Source organism: Phoxinus phoxinus (genome assembly GCF_949152265.1).
Source record: "Phoxinus phoxinus genome assembly, chromosome: 19".
Taxonomy (NCBI): domain Eukaryota; kingdom Metazoa; phylum Chordata; class Actinopteri; order Cypriniformes; family Leuciscidae; genus Phoxinus; species Phoxinus phoxinus.
In genome coordinates this window covers 10,679,449-10,693,420 of record NC_136894.1, presented here as the reverse complement: position 1 = coordinate 10,693,420, position 13,972 = coordinate 10,679,449, and the positions used below count along the sequence as shown (strand labels likewise).

The 13,972-nt window shown below is 38.3% G+C and overlaps 1 protein-coding gene across 1 annotated transcript; it reads right to left on the bottom strand.

Annotated features, from left to right (window-relative positions):
• Nucleotides 1-202: 202 nt before the first annotated feature.
• e2f3 (E2F transcription factor 3) lies at nucleotides 203-13,745 on the bottom strand. The gene is made up of 7 exons (XM_079591439.1): nucleotides 13,154-13,745; nucleotides 11,200-11,302; nucleotides 10,828-11,047; nucleotides 10,540-10,707; nucleotides 9,540-9,654; nucleotides 2,138-2,276; nucleotides 203-2,042 (listed from the first exon to the last, which is right to left on the bottom strand). The coding sequence occupies exons 1-7, from the start codon at nucleotides 13,412-13,414 to the stop codon at nucleotides 1,768-1,770; spliced, it is 1,281 nt and encodes a 426-aa protein (XP_079447565.1). The 5' UTR covers nucleotides 13,415-13,745; the 3' UTR covers nucleotides 203-1,767.
• Between the last annotated feature and the right edge of the window lie 227 nt (nucleotides 13,746-13,972).

Here is a 13,972-nt window from a genome sequence, read left to right as displayed (position 1 = left end):
GAAATGACAGCTATGAATATTTTGTTCATACATTTCTCAACATTCTTCCAAAAACCAATTCTGAATGATCAAAGTTCAGCAGAGTTAGGACAAGCCAAGCCCAACGATTCTAAACAGAACAAGTTAAACTAATATAACCTGATCATATCATTGCATAAAAGGCCTTTTACCTCCCATGTATCCATGATCAACAGGACAGAATGTGCAGAAATTCATAACTTTATTAAAAACAATTTGCAAACAATTAATGCACAGTTTACAGTCCACATATAAAACTTCACATTTCACACATTGGCACACAAAACTGCCTCTAATTGTACAAAAAAAAAAAAAAAAAAATCATGAAAAATCAAACTGCACTGTAGGATACAATACATACTGGCAAAGTGATTAGTCATAATATTTTTCTATGCAATATGGCTGCATACATGACCAAAATCCTCATTCCAATGCAGAACCAAGAGAACTAGTGAGCATTAGCACTAATTCAAATTTAATATGTACCATAATTTACTTTAACCACAGCAAAAAAACTGCATTAACAAGTTACTTCACATCTGAAGTATTACAATTGGAACTTTACAACTAAAATACAACTAAAGTAACAGAATGGTTGTGTCTAATTTGCAGGACTGAAGGTATTTAAGGGGGGAAACTAGCATGGCTATAACAGCAGCTTGTGTACAACCCAATAATGAGGTTACGCTACAAATAAAACCAAAATTAACTTAATTTATAGGATTGAACAAAGAAACATATGATGGGAAATTAATGTGCGCTACACAAAACAGCTGCTACTGAAAAACCTAAAATTCTCTGTGGGACAGTAAATGTTAGATAATCAAGTGGCGAGTTACGCCACAGATGTCCATGATGGCTTCATAAGACTCAAGTCTTCAGTGCAATTCAGATACTGAAATACATTCAACATGAAGGGGGACTACATTAGGGTAATATCCAAAATTCAGTTTCCAATCTAAAGTTTTAAAATTTGCCAAACCTGCACAACTTGCAGAATCATTACATTGTTGTTTACACATGAATCACAGCAAAAATGGAGGAGAAGACATGTTCATTTCTTTGCACAAATCATTTGGTAACAAAAGTGATAAGACGCTGTAGTTCAGGAAAACCGATTTCATCCTACATTTACCCAGACATCACCACACAAAGCACCCACTCCTTGATCTGTGCCCTGAGATACTGTACACTGGCATATAGCATAATAAGTGATAAAGCACCAAATGCACTTTGGATCATTCAATAAGGGAACAACTCGCTGATCTTCTTTGATTTTTAGCTAGCCTACAATGCTGAGATGACTTTCCCCATGGAAGCAAGCAAAAGATTAACCCAATGGAAAAATAAAACTCTCATTAAGAGTAGAGAAATACTCTATTTTTGAGGAAATTGTGAACTTTCTGCATTATTCGCAGGGGCTGCCCATCACAAAAACCAGTATAACATTTACAGACCAATCACACAATTCATGCAACTCACCACACTAAAAATAACTTTAAAATGACATTATCAGGGTACAGAAACCCATCTGTACAGTAAGAGACAAGAAAAACCTTGGATCCTGAGGCAGTAAACCTAAAGACCCATGCGTAAACTGTGAATGTCAAATGCGACGATGAGGAAATTCAGTCAGTAGTTCATCCCCAGATTTACGCCCATCAATCTTGTCAATCTAGATTTCATTCAGGAACTAAGCACCACCGGTCAACTACCTTGAAATCAGGTCCGGCTGGCTTCCGGGATCGCTCATATCCTAAGCAGGTCATCCAGCGCTAGCGTGTCCAGGTCGCAGGAGTCGAACAGATCACTTATTCCCTGCTCATCACCCAAGCTCAGCATGTATTCGTCATTGAGCAGAGCAGGAGATAGCGGCACGAAGGGGATGGACTCCTCTGGCTGTTGGAGAATGGAGGACAAGGAGGAACTGAGGGGTGACAGGGGGGCACTTCCAGCCAAGGACCCAAAACCGTTGACGCTACCGTTCATCTTCACACCATCAGCCATTGCATCTGAAGCAGCTTCTGAAATTATATAGAATGGGAAAGTATAATTTAAGGAAACTTTTGTTTTTTGAAAGGACCAGATGTTATTGTTGCTGTAAAATATGAGTTCTTGCCTTGGGAGACTTTGAGAAACGCAGGGTGATTTCCATTCACATCAAGGCCGTTGTGCAGCAGACTCCCAGAGTCGCCACCATCCGTGCAGAGGAAAACATCAATGGGACCCTTGGAGCTACTCAGGTGGACCTGTAAACTCTAAACAGACATTGCAAAGAAGTTTAAGTATCAAAGAAACAAATATAAATGACTTTAATGTGCTGCCTCTACTAGAACGAGTAACTTTAAATGGCTATTCACAAAATTAATTTTCAAAAATCAAAAGATAAAGTTCATTAGCCTAAAAAACAACGAAGCCAACAAAAAAACAAAAGTTTAATCATAATTTATTCAATAACACTGTTGTTTAATTTGCATGAGGCAGTTTTTATATCAACTTAAAAAGTTTAAAGTCTACTTTATACTAGTGATGGGTCACTCATGAACGGTCCGGTCCGTTCATAGCGTCTGGCATGTGACAAATGAACGAGAGACTCAGAAGGTAAATTAAATATTTATGTTCCCTGTAAATTATCTTTGGCTGCATTATGATTTGTAAACCATTCAAGGGAGACAAGAAACAAACTCCCAGCTGTCTCCTAGATCTAACACGTCTTTGGAAAATGCTAAATGAAACATCCTTGTTTGAGGGTCAAGAAATTCAACCCTCCCAAACCATTAAGGCCAAGACCAAAAACTGCTGTTTCAGGCAAAAATTTGGTGCATTACTAGAACAAAGTCCAGTGAGAGGAAAATATTGAGAGTATACCCATCTAACAATTTTTGCTAAATTAATAATTTGCTACATCATATTTACACTCACCACCCGCCAAATGCATGTTCAAATTAGAGACCGGTCGATTGATCGGGACAATTTAATGCATCGGCACTGGCCGATTGTGCTGCAAATTAGGCCGATTAACAGGCAGGCGCATCTGCAGGCAGCGTTATTGTGGAACACGCGACATTGCCTCTTGCAGCAAGCAGATTGCCAGTCCACCTCTGCCGGCTAACTATTTGAAGGAGGACTACCTGGTAACTTCCCAAGAAACTATAATTTTTGTGTTTTTAAGCCTTGCCTATTTAAATATTGAAGCGCAAATTTACTGGAAAGTATCCACGTCTCTCAGTTTGGTACTCATGTTTAGTGTGTGTAGAGACACACATCCAGATCGCCGTGTCTCACAGCGTGCGAATAGTATACCCTTTCATATCTTTCCAAGCATTAACGGACATTCACAAAACAGCCCCGTCAGATGAACTGCCAAATAGATAGGCTACTTGCGCTGTTTAATGTGTTTGAGATGTAGTGCTTTCCTCAGTGTTTACATTTCACAGGTATATTCATCTGTAAATGTTAGAAACTCGTGCAAATATTTCCATTTTGCTGTCAGTAGAATCTCCACTAAACGCAACAGATATCCATAAACGAGCGCCGCCGCGCGCATTACTAAAATATTTTTTGTTGAACAATAAATGTGCCATATGTATTTTAAACCTACAGGTTAGTTATTACATAGGTAACTTATTCTTATTATACTAATTTTATTCATGCAAGTTTGTGCACAAACATTTTTTCTCCATTTAAAAGTTGATTTGACAGTCTAGATTTTTTGATTACCTGTTTTTTTTGTGCACTGATTGAAGAGGCGTGTTCAATAAATGTTTAATTCAAGCAATTTTCTGTATCACTTATTAATGGTTAGATTTTATGAGGTGAAAAAAAAATATTTGTTTTGAATATTTCAACAGGTAGGATTCAGTTTGTGGCACTCGCACAGGGGTTTATTTGTTGCTTTTTCACATTCCATCTGCCTCTTGTTACCGAGGAATGAACCAATTAAGTCTAGAATCAGAAGATGGTATTTGCCAAGATGTGACTTCAATAATTGTTTATTTCTGATATTTTGTTAAGGCTTGCAGATCTACTAAATTACTGGTAACTTAAGCAGCCAAATTGGCTTGAGAGTGAAAATTCAAACGAAAATGATTATACATTCCTAATTCCTAAAGTGAGTGAAATATTTTTTCATTTTTGTTGTATTGTCTGGTGAGCTGCAAGATGATAAAGTACATAAATAAACAGTGGCTTTCAGTTTTGCTCTCTGAATTCAATTGACTTTTTTGTTTGTTCATTGTTATGGCCACATCAGCAATCAACCTTTTTTGTGTTATCCTGCTTGAAGGAAACATACAGCGTGAATCTGACTACAGTTTGTGAATAAATGACTCCAATGAGAAGGTTTTTAATTAATCTGTCAAAGTGACTTTTGAATGATTTTTTTTCTCATCTGTCATAAATGGCTCACTCGCTCAATGAATCAGTTGGTTACGGAATTAAAATCTGTCATGTGCAAGTCATTAAAGTCATCTCACTCAAAAAGAGCACAAAGGCTACCTATATACTCAGACTAGCTGGAGGATTTTATTGATACCGATTACTGCTTGATACTACTCAACTCTCCATATTTTGGTACAAATAAAACAAGACAGGACAAAAAGACAGTTATATTACTTTTTTTGAAGAAATGCATAATGCAACGATTAAAAAAAAAAATTTAACCATTCAAACTAGGTTGTGGTAACTTTGGACACATTTACACCTGGTCACTTGATGCATTCTCTGATCAGAGAGCTATCCGATTGTGATAAAGATCCAAGAGTAAATGCCCTCCGAAACGCTTTCGTGGAAGTGAAACACCACTTCAGGAGGGTGTTTTTAGATGCATTACAGATGAAACTGGAAAAGTGTAAACCCATCTGATTGTTGAAGCCACAATTTTATTCCTCCAAAAATGGCGAAAAAAAAAAAAAGGGTGCGCGTTACACAGGCCCCCGGTAGCCAGGTATGACAGCGCTACTGCAACATGCATCGCCACAGATATAGCCTGACAAAGATGAACAGTTTAGTATCTTTCTTCAGCAAGCACACGCACAAACTGACACAATTCACAGTTCGGGGTCACATCCTTAGTCATTTTCATTCAATGTGGTGAATGCTAAATTGCGGACTTTGATCTTAAAATCTTTCTGTGAATTTGCAAATAACGTGAGAATTGAAGATTTGTTTTGTGGAGACATTTGTGTTTGTGTAAATGAAACCGTTTTAACAAATTGGATAGCTATCTGGGGCCGTATTCACAAAACATCTTAAGGCTAAAAGTAGCTCCTAACTTGCCGAATTAGGAGAAACTCTTAAAAATAATGGGCGTGTCAGTCGTAATTTTAGGACTCCTAAATTTCAGCTCCAAGAGTAATTTACAAAGCATTTTAGAGCGAACACCAGCTCCAAAATCTGTGAAAAGTTATGAGTAGACAAGAGGACTCCAAGTCACTAAGACCAAATCACAAACAATCCTAATGGCTGTTGCCGGCAATCCGCCTCAGTAATCCACCCAAAGACACTACACCGTTTAGGCAATAAGTATAGAGCCTTGGGTGCTGAGCCTTTACTTCATAGATGCAATAAATATTTAGATTTATAGATTTCATAACAGTTGCTTTATGTATAGGCAATATGCATTGAATGATGGAGAATTAAACATTGCAGTCAAGTGGACCTTTCTCTCACCTACTACTTCGCTTCCTGTCATAATAAATGGCAACAAATCTTTAATAAAAAAAATGATTAAAAAATGTAATAATGTCTGATTACCTGTGGCAATCGTTTTATGAGTTCACAATAACAAATGATCGGATGGAGTAAAATAAGCCTATTTGCCGTTAGAGGTGTGCTCAGAATATTGATACTGTTGTACAACGATTGCAGCTGCCATATCGATTCTGTAGTGCTTTTGAATGTAGCCAATTCAGGGCTTGATTGCGCATAATTGTAATCATTCCCGCAGGTCTCCCACTTATAATGTGGGAAATTGCCGCAAACATTGATTCACTTTAGCATGTAGATTTTATTAGTAAATGAATCCACACAGATTATAGAATCAAATCAGTAGTGCTGTAGCGGCGTGTCGATGACGTCGACGTCATATTTTGTCGTCGACACTATTTTTTGCACCGTTCCCGGAGGTACAGCTCGACACACACGTGGGAGACCGAAACAGCAACCTCTTCACAGAATTCCCAATAGTGTTGTCAAAGTACCGGTCGGTACTGAAAATGTGACGGTACCAGCATTTCTGTAGTAACGTTACGAGGTATATTCGGTACCCACTAATAGGCGCTGCTTTCTGTCGCTTCCGTGTTTATCTAAGCGCGGGGCTCCAGACTAACTTTTTTACTATGAGCACTAGCCTATACCACGATATAGTGTCTGTGTGTATTAAACTGCAAAAAGACTATTTCAATATTGACCCTGCATGTTCTGCTTGTCTCTGTGTGAATGGATGGCGCAGACGTGCGGTTTCATTTACCACACACACACTGAAGAACGAGTGACGCTCACGCTGTTTTCAGTCTCTGCTGCCTCACGATATGATGACATGATGAAATTCATCTCCAGAGCCACTCTGAGAGTCACTTCATGAGCATTTTTACCGTTTTGAGAAAAACTATCGTCATATCATACACACAGAAACTCAAAGGTCTTCACGGCAACCCGTCAAATTAAAAGTTCGGTTTAACTTGACAGAAATAATGATATTAGTCTACTGTACAATAGATTTAGCTACATCTCCATGTATTAAAAATACTACTACTACTAATAATAATAATAATAATATGATAATGTGCGCATAGAAGGTTGCTTATTTTTAAGCAATATTTCTTAATATTTGCGTTTTACAGCATGTAGCCTTCAATGTATTATTTACTTATGAGTACTGTCATAAATAATAAAGTAATTGTATCTGCTAACGTTAGCGAACTCATGCTGTGGTCGTTTACGAGTCAAATACATAACGTTAGACTAACTTTAGACAGCTTATAGTATAATGATTCAGTACGCTAGTTCGCCAATGTCAATTAACGGAGCCAAGCAATGTCCAGGCCAGGGTTTTTATTAATCGAGCAACATAAAAATAATTGTTATATTAAGCGTCCAATTAGTCGTTAGATTAATCGACTAATCGATAAAATAATCGTCCAACTAATCGCTTTATTAATAATCGTTTACCCCAGCCCTACAAATCAGTCATTTTAAAACTTTGTGCGAGACGCAATTTCACAAACAGCATCAGTGTTCGACGGTGCTGCATCTTCTCTCTCTCTCGTCTGTAAAATGTGTTGCACAAGGCAAGCGTCAAGTGTGCTGCAGGCGGCGATACTAGACTCTCGCGTTTGGGAGTCGTGACGTGACGGAATATTCACTTGCATAATTGGGCCAGCATTGCATCATGACTAAAATGTACCATTTGCACGACTTTTTAAGTCTTACCAGTTTAAACATTCAAGCGAATTTAAACTATTCAGTACTCACGTGCTCTCTGAGAGATGGTTTTCTCTGCGTGCGTGCATGCATAGAGTAAAGCCGCCTCACAAACACCTTGCGAGTAACAAAAGTTATTTCGCGGATTGTATCGCTTTATCCGTGCACTAGGTCTTAAAGTGAAGGCAGCCATGTGTCTCTTATTAATTTAGTTGTCAAAACATCAAAAGATGGCTTTTATATTAAGGAATCTGGATTAATAGCCTATGCATTTAATTTATTCAGGACACAAATACTACCCAGTTTTATTTTACATTTGATTACTTTATTCAGTTTCTGTAGTATTTCTGAACACTAGACTATTCAAAAACTATTACAAATTTTAAATAAAATCTCAAAAGATTACAAATGCATTAATGCCAGAATGTCAGGATTTATGGCCATACAGCGTTGTCGAGAATAATGGCTTCAGACAATTGCTTCTCAAGTGTGAGCAACGCTACACAATACCAACACGTCAGTTTTTAATAGAAACTGCAATTCCCCGGTTGTATGATGAAGTTAAGCGAGATGTAATGAAGAAAGACTTAACACCAAATTGTTAAATACTAGGTGTTTAATAGAGTTTGAGAAAACTAAGTTAAATGTAAGTGGTTACAGGTTTTGCTTTTATGGAATATGTTTTAAGTTTTGTTAAGTCATTGAGCATTGTTGACCCGCTTCAGTGTCACTATAATTTACACTATAATTGTAATTTCAGTTATTGAGGCAGAGACTTTAAAAGCAAAAGGAAGAGCTATTCTAAACTTTTTTTGTGCCAATTGTTTTATTTCATTTAACTCGTTTTTTGACAAATGACAAAAACGAAATAGTTTTTCAGTTATCACAACTGTTATAACACTAGTTAATCAAACAGATATTACTGTTATTAAACTTCTCAAAAGAAATTTGAATTCCAAATGGATCCATAGTGATACGCATCATATCGAGGCTTTAGTATTGTGATGCGTATCATGAAACTGTTGGTGATACACAGCCCTATTTGCCGTGCTGTCCGATGGGATCGAGGACTCAAAGCTTGGAATTTAGCCCAAACCCAGAATACTCCCCCCATATCCCCGGTATTAGGACTCGGGGGAGGGATGCAGAAATACTGTTGAGGTAACTAGGCAAGTCAGCTGTGTATACTGTATAAATGCCTCCTCTTGAATTGATTGGATAACGCTCCTCCAGAACTTTGCTTATGAAACAAATTGTCGCTTGAATTCTGCAATCTCTCGAGATGCAGACATGTAAGGGGCTGACAATTAGTTAAACATACTTGTTTAATTAGTGCCTACTTTATAAAATATTTATTTGAATATGCCTACATTTTTATTTTAAAATCTTTAATAGAATCTGGCAACATACCTCGTTCTACAATATTTCTTTGATTGAATCACTGACAGAGACCCCTCCCCACTCATCTACTTATTAGAAAGCTTGTTGACATCATCCATAGCAACGAGGTCTACCCCTGCAAAAAAGTAAAACTTGAACCTGACGCACAACGTAATGACAGCAATTGACGCCTCCTGCGGTTCAAACAAACAGGGCTGGGCAACTGCGTTTGTCATTACGCTGCGCACCGCAACATGCCGGAAGCTAGTTATTTTTGTCAAGTTTTAAATGTGGATATTTTTCTTACACTAACGCATTGCTTCACTCAAGACCTTTTATTAAGCCCTGCAGAGCCGTGGAGGTCTTTTATCATGAATTGATGGACTTTCAAAGACAGACAGCCATTCACTTCAAGTTTGGAAGAGCCAGGACAATTTTTTTATATAACTCTGATTGTATTCGTCTGAAAGAATGTCATATACACCTATGATGGCTTCAGGGTAAGTAAATCATGGGTTAATTTTCATTTTTGGGTGAACTATCCCTTTAAGAGTTTTGTTGTAATAAGCTACATTTAAAACGTTTTTTGAGTAGTTGTCTATAATATAAACATGCCATGTATGGCAGGATACAGTTAGATGTAGTAGAAAACAGTCCTTGTTTCATAGAGTGAATAGGTCTTTAAACACTAAATGCATGAAACAAACAAAATGATTTACCTCCTTTGGGTCAGGCACTTCCAGCTTTGTTTCAGATGGTGCTTTGATTGCTATGACGGTTTGGTCTTTAAGGCTCTTTATTCTTCGGATGTCCTGATAGGTCACATAGGCATATGTGAGAAAGGTTAAGGACAAACAAAGCAACCAAGTCTTTCAACACATCATCTGAATGATGTTCATGTTTATTTCCTGCTGTAACGAGTAGTAAAGAGAAGAGGTGATCGGTTCACGTGCCACTTGAACTGAGGTGGCTACAGAAATCCGTCATGCGATTTATTGAATGGGAGGTGCACTACAGATAAGTTGTTCAACTGACAACAAACTAAAGGTCGAATCTTGCGATTTAAGAATTGATATTGGTTCATCAAAATGAAAATCTATTCAAATCGAGAAGACGATATTTTTAACCCAGCTCTACAACTAATGCCTGCTACAGACTGTGTGAATTCAGCAATCCTATTGGATCATAAACATCACCTATTGAATCGTAGGCTACGATGCAAGATAGTATAGAAGAATAAAATGTCATCAGCATGCGCTATTGGTTAACAAATAGAGCAAGATGAAAAAAAAGAGAGGCCGACATGGCATGCCAATTATGCAAATGGAGCTTGAGGCAAGTTGTTTTTAGTTTTAGCTCCATGTCACATTGATCAAGATGCATTTCATGTTGCATTTTTATTGGCTAGTCAGTAGACGTAGATTGTATCAGTGCGTTAGATGATCATGCTAAATTTCTGAAACTGTCAGAAAATGATCGCAGGCTATCTTTGGTCGCAAGACCGTGACAACGGCTGTCTTTGAACCTCTCTAACCTCACGGCCACAGAAATCACCACGATTGGTCATCTTTCGTCTGGGACAGCCCAAAATCGTACAATGTGTACGGGCATAAGGCTTAGGTTCCTACTCGTGCTCTCCATTTCTGGCCTTCAGTGATCATTACACACATCAGAAAGTACAGCTTTCAGAAAGTACAGCTAACTGCTTGTGAAGGATATTTCTGACTGTGGATCTCCTCGGTCATCTGCTGGACGTTACGTGTGCAGGTCTGAATGAGCTCATCCAGGCGTCTCTCCTCCTGAGTGAGTGCCAGCATCTCTCTGGCCAGGCTTTGACTCTGCATCGCTGGAGACGGAAGACCACCTTCTGACGGGAGACTGGAGCCGCTGCAAACACCAGAGCAAAAGTCAACGCCTAAAACACTTCAAATCCAAACGTGCTCAAATCTACTTAAACTTCCAAAATAATCAGTGTTAAAATATGAACCACAATTTTAAGCAACCCACAGCCATTGTATGTTGTTCTTAGACTTTTTCTTGATTAGGCGCACTCCCTCCAGCACGTTGGTGATGTCATACAGACGTCTCTTCTGGACGTTGAGCACAATGGCAGCTTTATTTAGATCCAGCACTCCATCGGAGGACTGCGCCAGAAGCTGACAGAACTTTTTAGTCAGAAAGCCCAAGGATGTGTCGTATCGAGTCTTCTCCGGTGGGGTTTTAGGAGCTGAAATGCAAGAGGTCATTCAATCATTCATAACTCTGCGGCAGAAGGAAGCAGGGCTGGTTGGTGATGTAATTAAATGGTATAACTTAATATTGGTGACTACACACTTATCGCATGAGCAAAACTGTGGAATGACAGAATTAATTTAATACCTTTGGGGACCTTCAGTTTAAGGGCTCCTTTGCGACTCCGAAAGGTTTTAGCTGGCTCGCTGTATTGGTGGTCTGTGATGTCAAGCTCCAACCTCCTTTTAGCCTGTGTCAAGAATGAAAAAAAAAAAACACAGGAAATATTTTGGTCATGCGTTTGTGAACTTGTCAGGGTTATTAGACTACTTTATTAGAATAGTACAAGACTACTATTATTACACTCAATTTAAATAGCATCCAAAACTAATGTGCAGATACACAAACGTTGACTCCATTGTGCTCAATCATCAATAGAAAATGTATGAGTACATCAAAACGAACACTTGTGTTTAGACATGTTGTTAAAATAATAGGACAATAAATCTCATAAATGGCACACAAATCTGTCAATATATTACCATTAAAAGTTACATTTTTCAAGACTAACAGCTTGTGTCCCTAAAAAAGCATCTTCAGCAGACTGTACAGGCTCAGATTCATCTGACAAGCAGCAGATATTGTTATTACATTTGCCTAGTAATATCACTTCAAAATTCAACACGCAGATAGTAGGGGAGGAATTAAAATGGCTGTCCTCCATTACCTAAGCCTTAAACTCAGTGACCACTGAGAAACTTCGAAAGGACCAATGACACTTTAGTTAATTATAGATGCAGTGAATATCTATTTATGCATTTCGCATGTTGCAAAAATACTGCTGTCATCACTACATGATAACCAGGGAATATATTTGATGTCATAGGAAGTGCTCTTAAGTGTTGCTCAAATGATTCCATGCATTGCAACTTTAAACAAATAAAATGCACCTTTTTTTTCATTAGAAATGAGTTTTAGCATGGTTTTGGTTGAATTTAAGGTCCTACATATTTGGTAACATTAACTAACACAAGTATCATTAACATTCGATATCCTAATAGTATGTTCTTTATTAGCAGCACAATGGTAGTTTTATGATTGATTAGTACCGTATAATTAGCTTTTATCTTGCATGACGTTATTTTATTAGTTTTTTTTTTTTTGCTGTATGTTCCTTCATTCAACCCAATCTATTTTTCTTCCCATCTTTGATCACCTGTTCACTTCAATTTTGCATTTGTCGTTTTTTTAAAAATATATAGATTTTTTAAGTTTGAAAAAGTTGCAATTTTTGGATTGTTCCAGAAATCTAGAAAACATTTACAAAACAAAAGTTTGATCTCTCAATAAGCCGTTTAGCTTTAGGTAACATGTACACCAAAGGAAAAATCCTCTATAAACAAATGCCGGTGAGGAGTTTTTGCAGTAAATCACGATAAAAACAACAGTTAGCAAAGCATTCGGCTTAGCACAGAGTCCGCGAGCTCAGAGATGACTCCATCCCCCATCCTAAGACAACAAACCAGGGCCTAGACTTTACTATTTCAAGCTTTTGCATGGAAAGCAGACTCTTATGAGACCATATATACTCGATATTAAATTGCAAATGATCTATATCCGACCTATATAGAGCTATTTACAACAGCAACACTCGAGCTTTCGAATAAAACTTTAAAAGGCGTGCAACTGGACAACCAATCGAGTTACACATACTACAGCACTGCTATTTTAAGTTAAATAACAACATAATACATTGCAGCATCATGTTTAACACGATTATAGTCGTATCGTCTAATACAGTTAGTTATATCGTGACTACATTGCGGAAATGTGCATGTGTATGGTTGTGGTAAACCATCATCATGCGTCATTACGAATTTTCATGGGACATTCAGTAAAGTTCTTAATTAGTTGAGGATCATAAACGTGCTGATTAGTTCTGCACAATAAACCTGCCTACTCCATATACTGAATGCACATAACGCAGATCCAGCAGTAGCCATGATGACAGCAGAAGTAGGCTAAGTGGACTTAGCCTAACGACTTAACATTTGTAGGATTGAATGTGTAACACTTTGACAGAATTAAAGCAGACATTTACCGGTGGTCGTCCTAGTGTGGGTCGTAGTCCTGTCCCATGTGTCGCTCCTTGTAGAGGAGTTGTGTACAAACTGTCAGCAGAAGCCTCGGGCACACAGACATTATTAGTGGACGGCGGTGTGTTTATCTGTATACGGGCTGCTGCATTGGAATAAGCTGCACATCGTCGATCGGAAACCGCACTAAAAACACCGTGTTGTTCGCCTCTAACAACCCCTGTTAACATAATTTGTCCTGGGACCGAGGAACCCCCCTTTCTCATGATCCTCAGAGGCGCAGGTTCCCTTTGTCCCACTTGTGATTACAGGCTCTTTTTCTATGAAATCCGAGCGAGTGGCTATAAAATAATCATAAATGATGAAAGCGCACAGTCTTAGGAATGCATAGCTGTAATATGAGTGAGATTGCTAAACCCTAAAACACCCGATGTAAGCGATTAAAATGCGATGCAAACTCCCTCTCGCTAGAGCGAAAAATGGCTCCAGGAAGCGGACAATGAAGTAGGGGATGAGGTTTACGCGCGAAAGGTCCTCCCGCGAAACTCAGATTTCCCGGGAAATATTTGAAACAGATTTGCATATGCGCAGTCATTCGCCAGCTCCGTTCTGCTTTCCGCCCGTAAGTGCTGACGTGTATGTATAGTGGAGCCAATGAAAACAAGCAATGGCATTTTTGAATACACCGGTTTGCCCTCTAGAAGGCGCTAGATATGCGACACAGGACAAATGGAAAAACACATGGCTAAATGCTAACGGAGTAGACAGATCTCGATATACATAAATATTAAACAAACAGTAGACAGATCCACAGGAGCTCATAA

What these genes read in the sequence shown, in the direction of transcription:
- e2f3 (XM_079591439.1), bottom strand. Translation starts at nt 13,414, where the DNA reads ATGAGAAAGGGGGGTTCCTCGGTCCCAGGACAAATTATGTTAACAGGG. An exon ending in GAGGAGATCCACAGTCAGAA is followed by an intron (nt 9,655 to 10,539) that starts ATATCCTTCACA and finishes AACCTTTCTCAC; the next exon opens with ATATGCCTATGTGACCTATC. An exon ending in AAGTGCCTGACCCAAAGGAG is followed by an intron (nt 2,277 to 9,539) that starts GTAAATCATTTT and finishes ATGTCTGTTTAG; the next exon opens with AGTTTACAGGTCCACCTGAG.